We start from the raw sequence: 17,070 nt of genomic DNA on the forward strand, positions 1-17,070 counted from the left end.
AAGTATGACTGCAAATAAGTAACAGACTGACGAACATCAAATGCACAAGTAAAATATTCTTATCTTTTATTGAATATTTTGAGAAGTAAATAGATTTCAGTACACAAGTTGTATTGCAATTACAGGTAAAAAAGTATACAATTTTATTATTGAATACACTGGTTGATTTATATAAGGGTTACATAACAATCATAGGTACTAACAGATATACAAAATGATTAACCAAAGTTAAATAATTTTCTTCCATATTCCAACAGAATAAAATGACAACACTTCATCCAACTGTTATTTAAATTGTCTGTTCAGTCTCCTCCAGCAGAAAGTACTCCCACCACCTGCTGATGCCTTGATAAATCCCATACAAAAATAACTCAAAATATATTGATGGTCCACTATTTTCTCTCTCTCTCTCCAAAATATGTGAAAAGATCATGTGGGGATACACTATTAAAATAGCTGAACAAAAATTTACCTTAAGCATCAGTCCATTCAAACCGCTTAACTCTCCTCACTTCAACCTACACTTAAATCCCTCACCCACATTTTCCAAATATAATCTTAACAGATTCCTTCATGGACTTTTTCTAAAAAAAAATCTTCCTGATAAAATCTTAACAGATTCATGGAACATTAACAAGTTCATTCAGCATAAATTGAGATGGACACTAACTGTCCTACCCAAAACAAAACTTCGCAATATACTCAAACAAATCCAATTTCCATAAATGGGACTTCTAGCAAAAGCATCAATGCCCACCCAAATACTTCCTGGCAAATTCACTGAAATGTGTACACTATTAACCGATGATTTCTGGGCTCTGATCTACCTACCATACTTTAACCCTGATGGGAAATAACAAGCTTTCTTACAATACGTGCCAACATGTTACTCATATAGACATTAATGCTCAGATGAAGATCTCTAACAATTATAATAACTTCAAACTGGCTTAAGAGCCTATTTGGGAGCACAAAGACTTGTTTCATAGTTACACATACACACACACACACACAGAGGAAACAAAAGTGTTTCCAAAATATGTTAAATGTGTACTAGTTTACAGTATATGAAAACTGCAAATGACATTAATCTTCTACCTAAAATAATGGGGAAATGAGGATTGATAGAGAGTTGGGAAAACTCACTCCAATGTTTCAAATACTTCAGATCACTTCAAGATTCAAAATAGAAAGCCTTATCTAGGAGTATGGTTTCTACTAAGTGCAAGTTTAATATCATAAAATTACCTTCAAAGTCAAGCTTTAAGTTAGCTTGTTTAACACATTCAAAATAGTTTGTGTCAGTGCAAAAGTGAAGTGAATAAATTTGCTAACTACTTTCAGGGACAGTCAGGTATTACCGAGTCAATATCTTTATAGTCAGCAAAATGTTGAATACTATAATGGTCATACATGACACTACCAAATTTAAATCTCAGAAGCCATTTCTTTGAGATGTTTTTTTTAAGCAAGATGTGAAAATAGATAAGACTCATTATTAAATCTGGGTTACAAAAATATTCAAATGTTCCAACTTTTCTTTTCTCCCAATTATATTCTTTTTAAAGAGATCAAGCTTCAAGTTTAAATTGAGTGGATTTAGGCAATTCTCTTCCTAGACTGAGCAAGGATATCTGCTGTATTCTTGGTGTCACAGTTGAAAACTACTTTGGGAGTTCAGGAGACCAACAGAATGGATCTGCCACTGCCATCAAGCTGCAGGCATCTTTTGCCACCTGGAAACTTGGTCCATGCTGCATTTCAGACTTGTGAAATGGCCAGATTACAAACAGTTCACAGGAATGGAATCCTGCTGTTATCTGGTGAGGACATGTCCAATAATCCCAATTCCAAAAGGAAAAAAAAAGCCATTCTATGTATTCGGTTATTTAAAAGCATGAACTTAAGATTCAAGTTGCCATGGCCCCTCTCTGTGTTCCACCCAAAGACCACAAGACCTCCAGCATCAGAAGTAGCTTCTCTGTGACAATGGCCAAAGAAATGGCAAGTATACTCAGGGATTGTCAACATAAGGAAAAGCAATGAGTCATAAGGAGCAAAAGATAGTTTAAGTTTTATACAAGTTTTGTTACTGAAAATTTCTTAATTTTTTTTACTGTTTTGCTCAATTCAATTTCCTGAAAACTGCTGATCTATTTCAAGAATATACTTATTTGTTATGTTTCAACCATTTCACATTTAGATTTTTTTTTTAAATTTTGTGCTCCCTATGGTTCTCCTTGAATCAAAGTATCAGCACAAACTTGCAGTTAGTCTTTGTCACCAGATAAAAGATGCTGAAATGTAATTAGAACCATGTCAATATTCAACAGCCAGACATCCATTTGCATTTTGACAGCAATTCCATAGAGAACTTTTAGCAAGGTGGCCTTCACAGGTCAATGATTGCTGACTTCTGTGTCTGCAGATTGAATGCAGAAGTTGAAAACCAGATCAGGGAAGACAGCATTTTTGGTCCTTGTTCCAAAGCTAAACTCAACATAATGTGATATGGCACAAAACTGATGCAGATAAAACTCAAAATTGGCCTCAGCATTATGCCAGCCATGGCTAGCAGTTTTAAGGTGTCATTTTAACACTTTTAATTAATATCATTGGCAGTTTATTTTTAAACAGATTAAATCCAGTTAATTTTTTAAACTGCCTTTGATCAAAGGCCTGTTGACATCAGTTAGGTGGCATCCCGGGGCCTTCAGGACAATCTGAGAACAGGGCATCTGAAACCACTGTCTGAGGCTAAGTCATGGCAAAGAGGTCTAAAAAGATAACTTTAGTAACCCAGTGGCCTTGGGAATAACAGGAGAAAACTGCAAGGAGCAAGCAGAATTGCAATTACTCTCCACAATTACCTAATAGTCAATAAATGTTTTAAATATTGTCTGATGAACAAAATCAAGATTCATATATGGTACTGATTATTTGAGGAAGGCTAGTACACTACATTTATAATTTATGAAGAATATTATATTTAGAATCCATGAATGAGAAAATAGAGCAAACCAAAGAAATGCAGCCAAAGACAGACTAAATTATCAATTTTCAGTGAACCTAACATTATTTTAATCACAGAATGTTAATATTAAAACTCAGGTGAATCAGTTAATTAACATTCATTCAGTTTGGGTAATTTGGTCAGAAGTCCAACTTTTATTCCTTATTATACCCATAGTGTTATTTTTTTATATATCTTTTTGGAACTGGAGATACAAGCCTCAGTAATTGAATCAAGTTCAAGTAGCATTCTACAAGTTACCTTTGAGCTCATGTAGTTCATTTACACTCATGGGAGTTACTACGGCAAGTAACAATAGAGTTACTAATAATGCCCAAACAATGTCAAATGCTGCTAACAATTTAAGTATTTAAAACATTATGATCAATACACTTTAAAATAAAGTTTTTATTACAAATGTCAGGTTGAAAAACATGATTATTGATCTAATAACAAATTCTTGAATTTACACTGAGCACTTCCTAATTCTGAATAAAGATTCAATTTTAAAAGTTGAAGTCTTAATTTTAAATCAAGGTACAAATTTTCATGGTGTGTATTTTCAACATTTTTTTTATATATGTATTTGAACTGCTGTAATTGGTCAACACCTTTTCAGGCACTTGGACAAATGATTATTTATGCTTTGCGAAGGTGGTCTGCTGGTTATGTAGTTACACAAGCAAATATACTGCCTCGTATAAAAATAGGAATGTCAGTCTGGACAGGACACAAAATGGTACTTATATACATTATACATATTATATAATAAATATATATAACATATATGAGCTGTCATCTGCTGGTGATAGGACAAATACTTTGAAGTTAGAATGCTATTTTGCAAGTGCTCATTTATGCAAATCCTATTTATATACTCTACCATAAAGACAAATAGTACTTGCACAGCAATTTAAATTGTTAAATCCTTTTCTTTCCCATATTAAAAAATGAAATCACACATTTTTAATACAATATAAATTATAACTTACTCTTGATATTCATTTTCTTTGGCTGAAATCTAACTTAATTGAATCGAGAAAACTAAGTTAATTAACTTTTAAGCTCAGTTAAAAGTTTCTGCATCCGTGGTCTGTACTTTAGCTTATGTTTTAATAAAATACATTATTATTTCAAAATATAAGTGTTTAAAAAACGAACTAGTTGATAGTAATGACAAATGATGGAGAGATATCTACAAAAGGTATTAGGATACAAGGAAAAGAAACGAAACCCCAATATATAGATCCCATTCTTTTGAGACTAATAGATTGTGCCCCTCACATACTCTTCTAACCCCAAACTCCAATCACTCCTGCTCTATAGGTTTAATCATCACAAATAGGATTGGGAGATCACAAGTACGGATGTTACCCAAAGAATATGCTTCCTAGTAATCACAACCTAGCTCCTGCATCTTAGCAAAGATGAAAATTTACTTGTCATATACATATAAAATTATAACCAAGTCCAGTTAAAGCAGTTAACACTTTCAATATTAAAGCATCAATACTTTTTGATTAGGTTAAAAAAAATTTTTTACAAAAGGACACTTTTTTAAAAATCTAGATCATCCATAATAAAAGTTATACTATACAATGATAGCTATACAAAGAGACACTGATCCTTTTGTTGGCCTACATGAAATGTATTTGCATAAGGGTGTTACCTTTAGAGTTATGAAATAAATCCCTTGGAGTGCAGCATCTGTTATGCAGCTAAACTATTAAACAAATGTTTTCTATCTTTAAACATCAAACTCCATACCTCAAATAAGGAAGATCAACAGGCTCAATGTTGTCCTATAAAATTCATTTACTCCTGTCGTGGGAGGTGTTCCACACAGTACAATAGTTTCATGTGGAGTGGGGAAGGAAGTATGGAAAAAGTCAGAGCTGAACATATTTTTGCAGCTGACTTACAGGCTCTGTGGCAGAAATCCATTACAAGATGGGTGCCCAAGTATGTATGTGAAATGGTGAGGGAAGGGGAGAAATGGAGAAGGGGGAAATGTAATGAATTTAAGAACTCTACATGTCATTAAACTTATTAAATATTTTACAAGCCACTAAAATTGTTTTTATTTTTGGGGCTACTTTTAACTACGCTCATAAAATGGACTTTTATTGGAATTTCCATACATTGTTGTTTTAGGGCATAAAATAATTATTAAATAGCAATTGATTTGAAATAAATCCTGTCGTATCTTACTTGTATTAAATTTGAAATAAATATTTAAAGGGTATTAAATTATCTATCCACGAAAGTCAGGTGATGCTCTACAAATCCCAAGTTAAATTGGCCACAGACTTAATTTCAAGGTCCCAACCACATTTTTCTTCCAAAAGATAATGGCTCACTGTTTCACACAATACACTGGGCATGGGTCTCTCCATTTCTGGTATCTAATAAGATGCCACTGTGATCCTTGACAGCAGCTATCATAAAAGGTATTTGTTAAAAGTAACCAAAGCCACAACTGAATTCTCTACTGGTTCTCCCTTAAAACCCCCAATTCCTGTAAGAGTTGCTAAATAGCAGGTTAGAAGATGAAACACTAACTTCCCAACTTAATACAAAAAGCAACAGGACTAATTTGACTGCCTCAGACCTATTGCAACCAAATTCAGACTGGGCACATACAATTTCAATTTATAACAACTTACTTCCATTACCACCTCTAATGATTTAAAAGCTAGCAAAGAGTTACCTATCCAGGCCAACAAAAGGAATGTAGAAATCTTTAAAATAAAACTGCATTCACTTAAACCTTTAGACTGATTTTACAAAGAGAAATAAATGAACATACTTATTCCAGAAGATAATACAACTAAAAGTCCAATATTTAACAGTAACTTAATCCTTGGGCTCTCCTGTAACATTTCTAAGCAAATATGTTCCTCCTCTATGATATTTTTTGCTACTGGACTTGTCACATCATAATTTTTTAATCCACAAATGCAGTCAAAAAATTTCCACCATTTGCTTCTTTCCAGTTGAGGTTCCTCATTGGTCTGGTGGGCCACAGTTGTTTGACTAATTAAATATCCATCATTTGGTGTCAGTCCTTCAATGCTGGATGGGGAGCACAAAGATTTGGATTCATCACTTCCAGGCATTAACAGAACTAATTCAATACCATCGGTATCTTTGCGATTACAGTCAGACTTATCCACACATATGGTACTGCCATTGCTTTCAGACACAGTTCGACTTGCTAGTTTAGCTGATTCTTCTGGCTGGGCCCTTTTTATGTTGTTCAAGTCTTTTAAAGCCCAGATTGTGGTGTTTCGAGTATATTCTCTTGGAAGAGCAGGTGTCAGCAGACTCACTATGACTGCTATAATGGTGGTGGTCCAAAACAGAGCCATTGCCACATACATATAGTGAACATTTCTAATAAAATTTGGTCTGGTGTCAGGCTGATCACAGTCTGGTTCTTGATAGACGAAGGCAAGAATCAAGCGAATTATTCCCAGAATTGATCCAACCAATCCTCCATAGAAAGCCCCTTGTTCATTGCAACGCTTCCATAAAATACCAAGTAGGAACACAGCTGCCATGGGTGGGATCAGATAATCTGCTACCTCTTGGATATAGAGGTACATCTGTCCTCCTTGCATCTCTACAATTACAGGAACCCAAGCAATGCTTGTGCCGACCATGAAGATAACAAATAGGCGACCCACTACCATAAGTTCTCGAGAGCTGGCAGCCTTTCGAATGTGCTTGTAGACATCAAGGGTGAAAATCGTGCTGGCACTATTGAATATGGAATCCAAATCACTCATTAAAGCTGCTATCATGACTGCCATCATTAGACCCCGAAGGCCTGCAGGTAAGATTCCCAACACTAGGCGTGGGTATGCAATGTTTGAGCAACCTGCACTGCTGCCACATACTTGCATGCAGTGCTCTGGATTAATGCAAACAATTTCATCAGTAAAGAGAATTCTGGAAATCATCCCTGGAATGACAATGATAAACATGGGCAAGAGTTTCAGAAAACCAGCCATCAGAGTGGCTCCTTTGGCATGAGCGATGTTCTTTGCTGCCAAGACACGCTGCACAATGACTTGATCAGCACACCAATACCAAGCAGAGGCTGGTGTTTGACCCAACAGGAAACCAGGCCAAGGAATATCCTCATCAGTTGGTTCACGTAGCATCTTTAGAGAATCCTCTTTAGGGTGGATATGGCAAGTGTTAGTCGAGCTTAGATTGAAAGAAGTAATGATTGTAGTAACATTTGGAGAAGCAAGCATGTATCTTCGTTTCAGTTCATCCAAGCCTCCAACTTTGACCATACCGACAACCATCAATGTTAAAGCTCCACCAATCATAAGAACGGCCTGCAGGGCATCAGTGTAGATGACAGCCACAAGTCCTCCTGTGACAGTTAACACCGCAGTCAACCCAATCAAAATGATGATAGAGAGATACAGGTCCCAGCCCAGTGACACACGGATGAAGAGTGCACCAGCATACAAGTCCACGGAAAGCTTGGTGAAAACATATAATATTAAAAACAACAAAGCAAAATACATCTTTAGTCTGCTACCACCATAACGTCTGGAAAGATACTGTGGCATAGTATACACACCAGATCTAAAATAGACTGGGATGAAGACCCAACCTAATACTTGTAAAAGTAACACTGCGTTGAACTCCCAAGCTCCCACTGCAAATCCACTGGCAGCTCCAGATCCTGCTAAACCAATAAAGTGCTCACTGCCAATATTGCTCACGAACAATGAAGCACCCATTGCCACCCAGGTCATGGAGCGTCCTGCAAGGAAGTACCCACTCACGGTACTTCTGTTGGATTTCCACATCGCAAAAAATCCAATGCACAATACAAGAACAAAATAAAATCCCACAACAGCCAAGTCAGCTGTTTCCATAAAGCCAAACATTTTTGTAATATTTTGGATTCAATTGTATACAGAATAGAATGCGGCCAGGTACGTTATGGTCACTAATGAAATACCAAAAAAAAGGAGTGGTAAAATGTTTGTCCTTTGGTTTGCTGCCTTGATTGAACCTGCAGGATTCCAGTTGTACAGGTACTGGGATGCTATTTATTTATCTTGTTAACTTCACTTTTGACTATTTCTCATGCTCTTTTAAGCAGCATTCCACAAGACTGGCACAGCTTAATTTGTTGGTGTTGAAATTCTTAGCTGTTGCTGAGAGGTCTAGTAAGGCCTAGAGTTACACTCCTGCAAGACAGCAAAGACAAAAGACAAAAAAAATGATATTAGAATTGCACTTACTAGGTTCATTTCCGGAAAAAAAAAACAGAATACATGATGCTAATTTTCACAATGCCTAATGACGTATAAAAACAAGAATGCAGAAAATCTGATTTCCATTTTAAAATACTGATTGCAGGACTGAAAGCCTACAATCAGTAGTATTACTGATCATAGACTTTCTCATTACCACAATCCATTCTCATGTGAATAAGGAATGTGAGGCAAACACCCTCAAGTGGCATGAATTGGGCTGGATCTGATGAAAAAGAAATAACCTTATGGATGTTAGACTTTAAGGATAATTACTCCTTCATTTTACATGAAACAAACTAAGTGGCACCAATTCCATGCACTCTGAATACCACATGCATGGGTTATTAGGCCATAAGACAAAATATATTTTGTGCAATTCTTATAGGCATTTCCTTGAGCATGATTGGTGATGACATTTCTGCCACCAAATATAGAAGAACTTACCAAGTTAGATTTAATGAAAAATTGGGCATTAACATGCCTGGCAAAAAATACCAGACAGCCCAAATTCAAGGCAAAGAAAATGGTTGGTTTTAAGCTCAACGTATTAAAATGTGCAAATTAAAGTCAGATCACGTGACTATGGAAATATCTTAATACTTAAGAGGTTTTATCGGTTACAGTGGAGGAACGAACCACCACCATACACCAAACCCTATAAACACACACACACAAAGAAAACAAATTACAACATTCCTGACAAACTCCTTAGAAAGTTGCACCTAATAACCATATTTTGGAATTGAGAGCTATTTGCATTACCCAACTAAAAAGACCATGTTGTTGATGATATTGATGTTTACTGTGGAGCTTTTCTCCCAAAGCAGTGGAAATATAAAAACAATATTTTAGGTGTTTTACTGGTAACAGAAGTACATTTGAAAAACAAATCAGTGATGTCATTCCTGCATTAGAAGTAGAGCGCAATTTTCAGTTTTAAACTCTCATTTTCAACCAAGCAAATACAACAACATGGCCTTATAGAGGCAAAAAGGATGGAATCTTATTGTACATCGGGAAATATATAATGAATGGTGGGATACACCATATCAATCTCTGGCCTGAGAAATTGGCCAAAATAGTTCGGGTGCTACAATTCACCTCAATGTTTTGAGTTGACTTGAAGTAAAAGGTGGAGTTGTTGGGGTGTGTTGGGGCATTGGTACAGGAAAGATGGGAATGGAAAATAATGAACCAAAATGTTCTGTTCCTGATTGTTATTCAATGATCCCAACTTAGAAAGTATACAAACTCAACAAGTTGATTATATAAAATCTGAATTTAATTATAACCAAATCATATATGACCTTTCAATACCAGTATCACATGAACAAGAGTTCATGTGATCTCTTTCAACGAGAGTATTAATTCAAGTTTGGATTACTGGACAGCAATCAGGCACCATTCGGTTGTCTTTCTTCCTCGCAGCATGAGATGACATGGAGGCCAAATGTACTGCATCAACCTAACTTGTAGCTCAGATCTGCTAACTTAAGAGACCAGTGATCAAATCTGGAACCTTCCAGTCTGTACAGCTCAGTCACACTTCTATTGTTTCAAGTATCAACTACATAAAATGTTGCAAAAAAATAAATAGGAAAGGACTACATACATTTAAGTATCTTTCAAATTGTATTTAGACAGGCAACTTGAGAAAGTTTCGTGCTAGTGTTAATATAATGGCAACCCCCAAAATGATGCAAAAAAAAACTTAATCATAAAGTGCATTTGGATAAAACTTTACCATAGCAGAATGTTACTAGTAAATGGTTAGAAGATATATCTACTCACGTATGCAGAAAGGAGAAACCACGGGTTTTCCAAAAGATTTGCACTTCTGAGGTTCACGTAAGGCACATGAATGGGTGCGGGTATCCTAAACTTACAGTTGCACTGTAAGTACCATTGACAGCAATGCACCTTTAACACAAGTGCTGGAGTAATTGCATTCAAGAGGCTAAATGATCCATTGCTACCATCAAATGTAGTGTACATGTCATGGCTCCATTTTACAGTTTTCTACAAAGCTACCAGTCATACCCCTATAGTTACAGAACAATACCACATATAAATTATACAATTCCTCATCACTAGATACAAATATTCTTAACGTGAATCACTATCAACCATGACAGAATGACTTATAGTCTAAACTGCATTCAGAGTCATTTCTCATAATACTGTTGTGAAAGTTCTTCAAAACAGTTGTGGCTGCAGCAAAATCAATACTTAACTGCTAATATATATTCAGTTCACCATTACACTTCATGAAAGATTAAGAAACATTATTTCAGTGGCCATAAGACTTGCTAATCGGTTATTTATTTGGCAATATGGCATGGGGTAGGCCCTTCCAGCCCTGAGCCACGACACCCCAGCAACCCCACGATCACGATTAACCATAAGCTAATCGCGGGACAATTTATAATGACCAATTAACCTACCCAGCAAGTCTTTGAACTGTGAGAGGAAACCTGAGCACCCAGGGAAAGCTCACACATGCCACAGGGAGAACATACAAGAAGTCCTTACAGAACAGCACCAGAAATGAACTCCAAACTCTGGAAAACCCCAAGCTGTAATAGTGTCACACCAACCACTATGCTACCATAGCAGTTCATGATCTGACTATTTCACAAAAGGAAATATGAACAATTTTAACAAGTTCCAGTAGGTCACCAACAACATTCTGCTGAACGTATCTGGTGTTTTAAAAACATATTCAAAATCAGTGCTAAATACTGGGAAATTCATTTGATCCTCCATTCCAAATTCAGTTTAAAAACTTAGAGGAACTTGCCACATTTGAAGTGTGTTCTTGCAAACATGTTGGCCTAAATTTAATAATTTGGAGCAGTGAAGCCCTAAGAATTCAATAATATTGAGCAAACTGGGCAAAGTTCAGCATCCATTCATATATAATATGCAAATTAGAAAGCTGCCATCCAATTTGGCTGAAACACTAAATATGCCAGAAAAAGTTAAGTTTGTCCATTCCACTATATCTGAATTTAATTTGATTACTGGAAACAAGCTCTAAAAATTTACCTTTATGAACACTGGCTTCATTCCAAATTTAATTAGCATTTTATTGAACAAATATATTTCCTTCATCCTCACTTCCTTTCCTTAAAGTTCACATTCTATGACTTTCCAATAAATTGATCCAAATTGATTTTTAAAAAATCTCTTAATTCAGAAAATATTCTAGAGTCCAGTTAATTGGGCCATTCGTTAATCAAGGCAGCCACTTATTTGGGACAACTCTTAAGGAACAAAAACTAATCAAGAAAATAACCAGGATACTCTTCATTTATTTGGGACACTGTCACTTAATTGGGACAGGAAATTGTTGGTCAACAATTTCTAACTAGCTTCAGACACGTGCACTTGTGTGGCCATTACACACTATACTGTGCTTAGAGCAAACTGGTTTTAAATATCATCACGTGTGTGTGTTTGTGTTCAAAAAGCAATGACTTTTGTCAGTGATAGTCAGCTAGAAATAAGCAGTAGAACAATTCAGAACTGTTTTGCTCACTGTGATTTCAAGGATTAAGGCTTGGAGATGCCAGAAATGGCCAGGAGTGAAAATGAAACAATTTCACTACTTCAAGTTAGGATCTATGAAGAACTTGAAAGTATCAGCAATCATCTTGAATGTTACAGTGAAAACGAAGATGTGAAGGATGCATTCGCTGAATTCACTGTTTGAAGGCAGTCCATTATCTGTACTGGGTGTCTGCGCTGATTTTGTTCATTTACTGTGAATCAAAAGAATACAGTGGTGAACACTGGATTAAATCTTCCATTGGTAACAATCAGGAAGTAATAGTTTTATAATACTGTAGTAGTTTTGGTAGTCTTCCAAATTGTTCCTGATTTTATTCAAAAATACATAATTTATTATTCAGCTAAATGGTAGTTTGGCTTTTATTAAAAATTGATATATTTTAAAATGTATTTTTAATAAAAGAAACTCTGGCTAATTGGGACAGACGCTTAATTGTGCCAAAATGAACTGGAACTGATACGTCCCAATTAACTGGAATCCACTGTATATTTAATTTTACCTGACATAGTATAGTTCAAAGAAATGGCACCTTTGCAATATGCTTATACTTAAAAAGCAACTAGGTGCTTGTTTACACCAGTCCAAGTCCTCTCAAATTGCAACGTAGATGCCCATGAAAAGTTTGGGTAAGTATGAGCCTAATGCATGGTTGATATAATTTGTTTACAGATGAACGCAAAACCTTACTGTCATTTTCAATATCCTTTACTCTCAGTACTGCATTTATCAAGAACAACTTAATCTACACCCATGTTATTAAGCAAGGTACTTTGTACAGTAAATTGCTTTTATCATCAAATTTGCCACATTATAATCACTGCTGCTGTACATTGAATACTTGGAGATGCATATTCTCTTACCTCAACTGTGCTCTCTACCACTTATTGCAGTTAGTAGTTTACCTGATCCTTTTTTGGTTGGCTATTGGGTTCTCCAAAACACTTTCATCCCAATCTCATTTATTATCATACTCTAACTATTCTAAATTCATTAAGCAAAATACTGGCAGATTGCTGAATCTTACAAGATAATGTCCCCCATCCAATTCTTCAAAAGAATTTAATACAAATCAATTATTTTCTATTCTTGTTCCTTTATTTTGCTTCAACCACTGGAACTTTTACAACATTATTGTATGATGTATGACTCACAGAAAGTGGCATTTGGACAAACAAACCTCTTATTCTGATAATGCAAATGCTACTTCTATACAAGAGAATATTTTCTCACATGGCTGGACAATATAGAAAAACAAACATAATGTAACAGCTGCTAATTTGTCCATTTCATTGACTGAATCCTTCTCAACTTTTCAAACTACGTCTAGATAAGAGAATTTTCACTCATTGATTGGAATTTTGAATCAATTGACTGCATCTTCCTTAAATTCTCATTTTATTGAAAAACTAAAAAACTCTAATCCCACCCTCTGTACCTTCTTATGACCTTGTTTATAAAATCTTAGTTGACATAATTTAAGAATTAATTTACCTGGAAATCTGTTCCTACATTGGTAGCTCCTGTAGTATAAATGTTCTTCCTCCAGCTTGGTTTCTCAATTAAAAATGACCAAGACTATGTTAAATTAACAAGCTTACTGGAAAAAAAGTTAAATATTTAAAGAAAATAACTTGGAATCCATTTCATTCCATCCTGTTTGGCAACTGATCTTTCACAAATGAATGCAATTCTATTATATAACATCTAGGTAATAGGGTTGGGCTGCATATAGTTTCTGTATTATATCCAGCCCACCTACCTGCAGTACCACACTAGCACACACACTGTAGAGAGAATATTAGCTATTATACAATAAACAGTGACCAAGTTAGCATGTTCAGCTTCATGAATATTTTGTTCCTTTCTAAAATGTTTTTTCACCAGCACAGCAAATTGATAAAGCATCTTTAAGTTTTAAACCAGGCAATTCAGTACCAACAATTTTCTTCTCATACTTGATAGAAACCAATACTGTACTATTTCTGTAGAAGCAATTCATGAGCAAATTCCAAATCAACATTTCATGAGAAATAAAAACCTTGCCTAACACATTTACCAATGGAATATACAATTTAAAAATATTTAGTTTAATTGAATTTTACTTCAATTAAATTTTCATTAACAATTATTTTTGACAAAATGTATCACTCCACTGATTTAATTTCACAGCCTGAGTCACATTTGGACAGGCTATGGTGGAGCTAGCATATATAGAGATAAAAGGTAGCTACAAGAAAAACTGCTGGGAAAAAGCCAGATCACAACCAGAAGGATTCAATTTCCTTACTGTCAGCCATGACATATATTTACACCACATTTGTACGAACACTATTTCTGAGAAGACCCTTATACACAAGAATTTACAGGCTATATATTTTAAAGCAATAATGGTAATAAAATCCAAAGTAATAGAGTTTAGTTTAATAACAACCTTCTATTTTATTTCCAATTCTGATAATGCTTTATACTTTTCTGTTCTCATGACTACTGAAAACAAATACTACTGTTGTTCTATTTGAACCTTAAACGTGGTTATAATTCTTACCAAAACAGCTATCTGAAAGCTGGAACTTATCAATTAATTTAATGAGTTTATAACCACTATTTTGGGCCAGGCAAAGTTCTTTAATCCAGGAAAAAAATGGAGTAAAAATTTCTCTGACCTACCTGATCTCTAGAATTACTTCATTATCGTATACTACTGCTAAATTATAGAGCAGGGGTCGGCAACCTTTTTGCCTCTGTGGGCCGGATTGCGTATTAATGAGCGGATGGTGGGCCAGATAAATGCCATTTTAAAAAAAACTTGCAATATTGAATTATCCATTTAAATACATCTAGTTATGTTTTGCTTCAAATTAATGAATAACGCATGCTAGAGAATCATTTGTGCTTAAGGTTGCCTACCCCTGTTAAAGAGTCTTATGTGGATAGGAAATGTGATCCGCTGACTTGTTCATTATTGACCATCAGTCACACACTCTCTGTACCCCAATATTAACTTGGCCTTGGCTCCCAGACCCAATTCAATCTGTACATTTACATTCTTTGTTTAATAAGAAATCCCCTTCTAATTCCTTTATGGGGGGGGGGGGGTTGGGGAGGAAGTGTCAAAAAAATGAAGGATATATTGTACCTGGAAGATTATGATGTGTGGCATCTCCTCAAAGAGCTGGGTTTTTGCATCATATTTGTCAATAATTCATATGAAGGAGGAAGAGCTAGATTCCTTTGTCTCCAGCTCATGCCATACGAGATTTATGGAAATGTGAGCAGAAAGTTATGAAAAAAACTGACAACCTATAAAGTGATGAAACTTTTGAGAAAGGGATTCAACAGATGCAAAAGGTGATCTGTTTTGGACACAAAAAGATGATCAAGATTTTTTTTTAAAAATGGTAACAAAGTGCAGAGGATCAAAGATATACGTCCATAAATCATAAAAAGCTGGTAGTCAGGTAATCAAAAAAAAAATTATGGCAGTGTGTCCTCCCAACTGATAGGTGCTTCGATAACAGGATGAAATTGTAGCTCAGTTGGTCAGACCCACACCTGTGGCTCATGAATTTTAGTGTTAAAAATAACTGATTTAGTAGAGAGAAGCTAACTTCTCTGGTAAAGGAAATCATTAACAAAAGGCAGCCTTAAAACTTGTTGGGCCACTCAGAGAGGCAAAATGAGGAACTGATACCTCTGCATACTTAAATATTGCCCCAGACTTTCCTTTAAATGGACAGCACAACTCTAGAACTCTCAAAAGATATTGATCCGAGGAAAAATTGCAGTTTAAGGTCAAGAGAGATTTTGGTGAAGCAACAGAATCAAAGAATATGGCTGCAAATGAAATGCAAATTAACCACCAATACAAATTTAAGAATATCAGTTTTTGATCCAGAGGATTAGGTCTCTCCAGCTGAAGTCTCTTAGCTAAGAATGGAATATCAACAGTAAATGGGAACATCCATTAAAACTTTTCAACTAGTTGTTTAACAAAATGTATTTTGAAAAATTTACCTCCCTTTCCAGTAAAAATATAGAATGAAACATCTCCCCTTGCCATTTGCATCTTAATTCAACTGAAATATCTTCTAACACCCATAATGAAGATCCAAACAGTATGCAGAAAATTGCAATTTTTTCTATCTTGCACTTACCTGCCCCAAAAATTGAAATAACAGGAGATTCCAATTGATACATTAGAGTCTAGCATTTTGTCAAAACATGATACATCTTCTGAAATTATCACTTTAAATGAATATTCTAAAAGTTAGAAATGTAATAATGAAAGGTTTTGACTAGAATTTTCTATTCTCTACCAACATAGTGGTATCCTGTGCAAGTAAAAAAATGCCTTTGCCCCAACTGATTTTCCAGGTAAATATACAATTACAGGAACAGTACTTCTGTTGCAAAGCTTTGTGATCAATTTTTGTTTAATATTTAAACTGTGTAATATTAAAATTAACAATTCAAGTTACAATGACAATTTCACTCAGGTTACAAAGACAATTTTAGTTACTGCTGTATACTGAAATTTACAAATTTGTTTTTGTTTAGCTATAACCTTACAAACATGTCAATTTGAAGCACACTTCAGAAGATTTGAAAACATTATTCCAACAGGCATACAAATATTGGAGCTGAATTTTAAACTTATTTTAAGTGAATTTAGAAACTGTTCTGAGCCTATTGAATCCTATTTATTTTATTGAGTCCTATGTAAACTACTGAAATCATGAAGATTTCCATACAACAGGGTTCCACCGTATTACATCACTACATACTTACCTTCTGACCAAATGAATTTATTCAGAAGATGTGAAAGTTGCTTTAAAGGCTAGCATTTTTTGCTGAGCAGAGATTGTTTGTGAGAAGTTAAATGTGCAAACTGTGTGATTAGTCACACAGTGCTGGCATAAGAATTTAGTTCTTTTTTTTAAACCCAAAGGAGGAATAGTTATTTTTTTGAAACCCAGAATGGAGTTCAAGATGATCAGGAGTATTTACAGCTTCTGGTTTTTCCACACACCTGCTGCTCTAGCCCTCCCTGGTGATGGAATTTCAGGATGGAAAGGTGGTCCCTCTTGGTGATTTACAGGGCACCATAATAGCACACACTGCAGTCGCCATGCGTCACCGATCGAGGGACGCCTGTTCTCAAGGTAAAAGTTTAACCACGAATCGAAACAGAA

At 35.2% G+C, this 17,070-nt stretch overlaps 2 protein-coding genes across 4 annotated transcripts in view; both read right to left on the reverse strand.

Moving 5' to 3' along the window:
• mrps6 (mitochondrial ribosomal protein S6) overlaps nucleotides 1-17,070 on the reverse strand; it is a 92,864-nt gene that overhangs the window by 61,181 nt on the left and 14,613 nt on the right. The window lies entirely within an intron of this gene.
• LOC140727499 (sodium/myo-inositol cotransporter-like) lies at nucleotides 44-16,660 on the reverse strand. 2 transcript variants are annotated; one of them, XM_073044862.1, is made up of 3 exons: nucleotides 14,546-16,660; nucleotides 10,096-10,224; nucleotides 44-8,235 (listed from the first exon to the last, which is right to left on the reverse strand). In XM_073044862.1, the coding sequence occupies exon 3, from the start codon at nucleotides 7,927-7,929 to the stop codon at nucleotides 5,797-5,799; it is 2,133 nt and encodes a 710-aa protein (XP_072900963.1). In that variant the 5' UTR covers nucleotides 7,930-8,235; nucleotides 10,096-10,224; nucleotides 14,546-16,660; the 3' UTR covers nucleotides 44-5,796. The 2 variants fall into 2 exon arrangements, with proteins under 2 accessions (XP_072900963.1, XP_072900961.1); XM_073044860.1 differs by having other exon boundaries at nucleotides 10,096-10,346; nucleotides 13,370-16,660.

This window comes from Hemitrygon akajei, chromosome 5, assembly GCF_048418815.1.
Source record: "Hemitrygon akajei chromosome 5, sHemAka1.3, whole genome shotgun sequence".
NCBI classification, from domain to species: domain Eukaryota; kingdom Metazoa; phylum Chordata; class Chondrichthyes; order Myliobatiformes; family Dasyatidae; genus Hemitrygon; species Hemitrygon akajei.

Bases quoted from the DNA above. Each gene is read 5' to 3' on its own strand.
- LOC140727499 (XM_073044862.1), bottom strand. From the start codon at position 7,929: ATGTTTGGCTTTATGGAAACAGCTGACTTGGCTGTTGTGGGATTTTAT.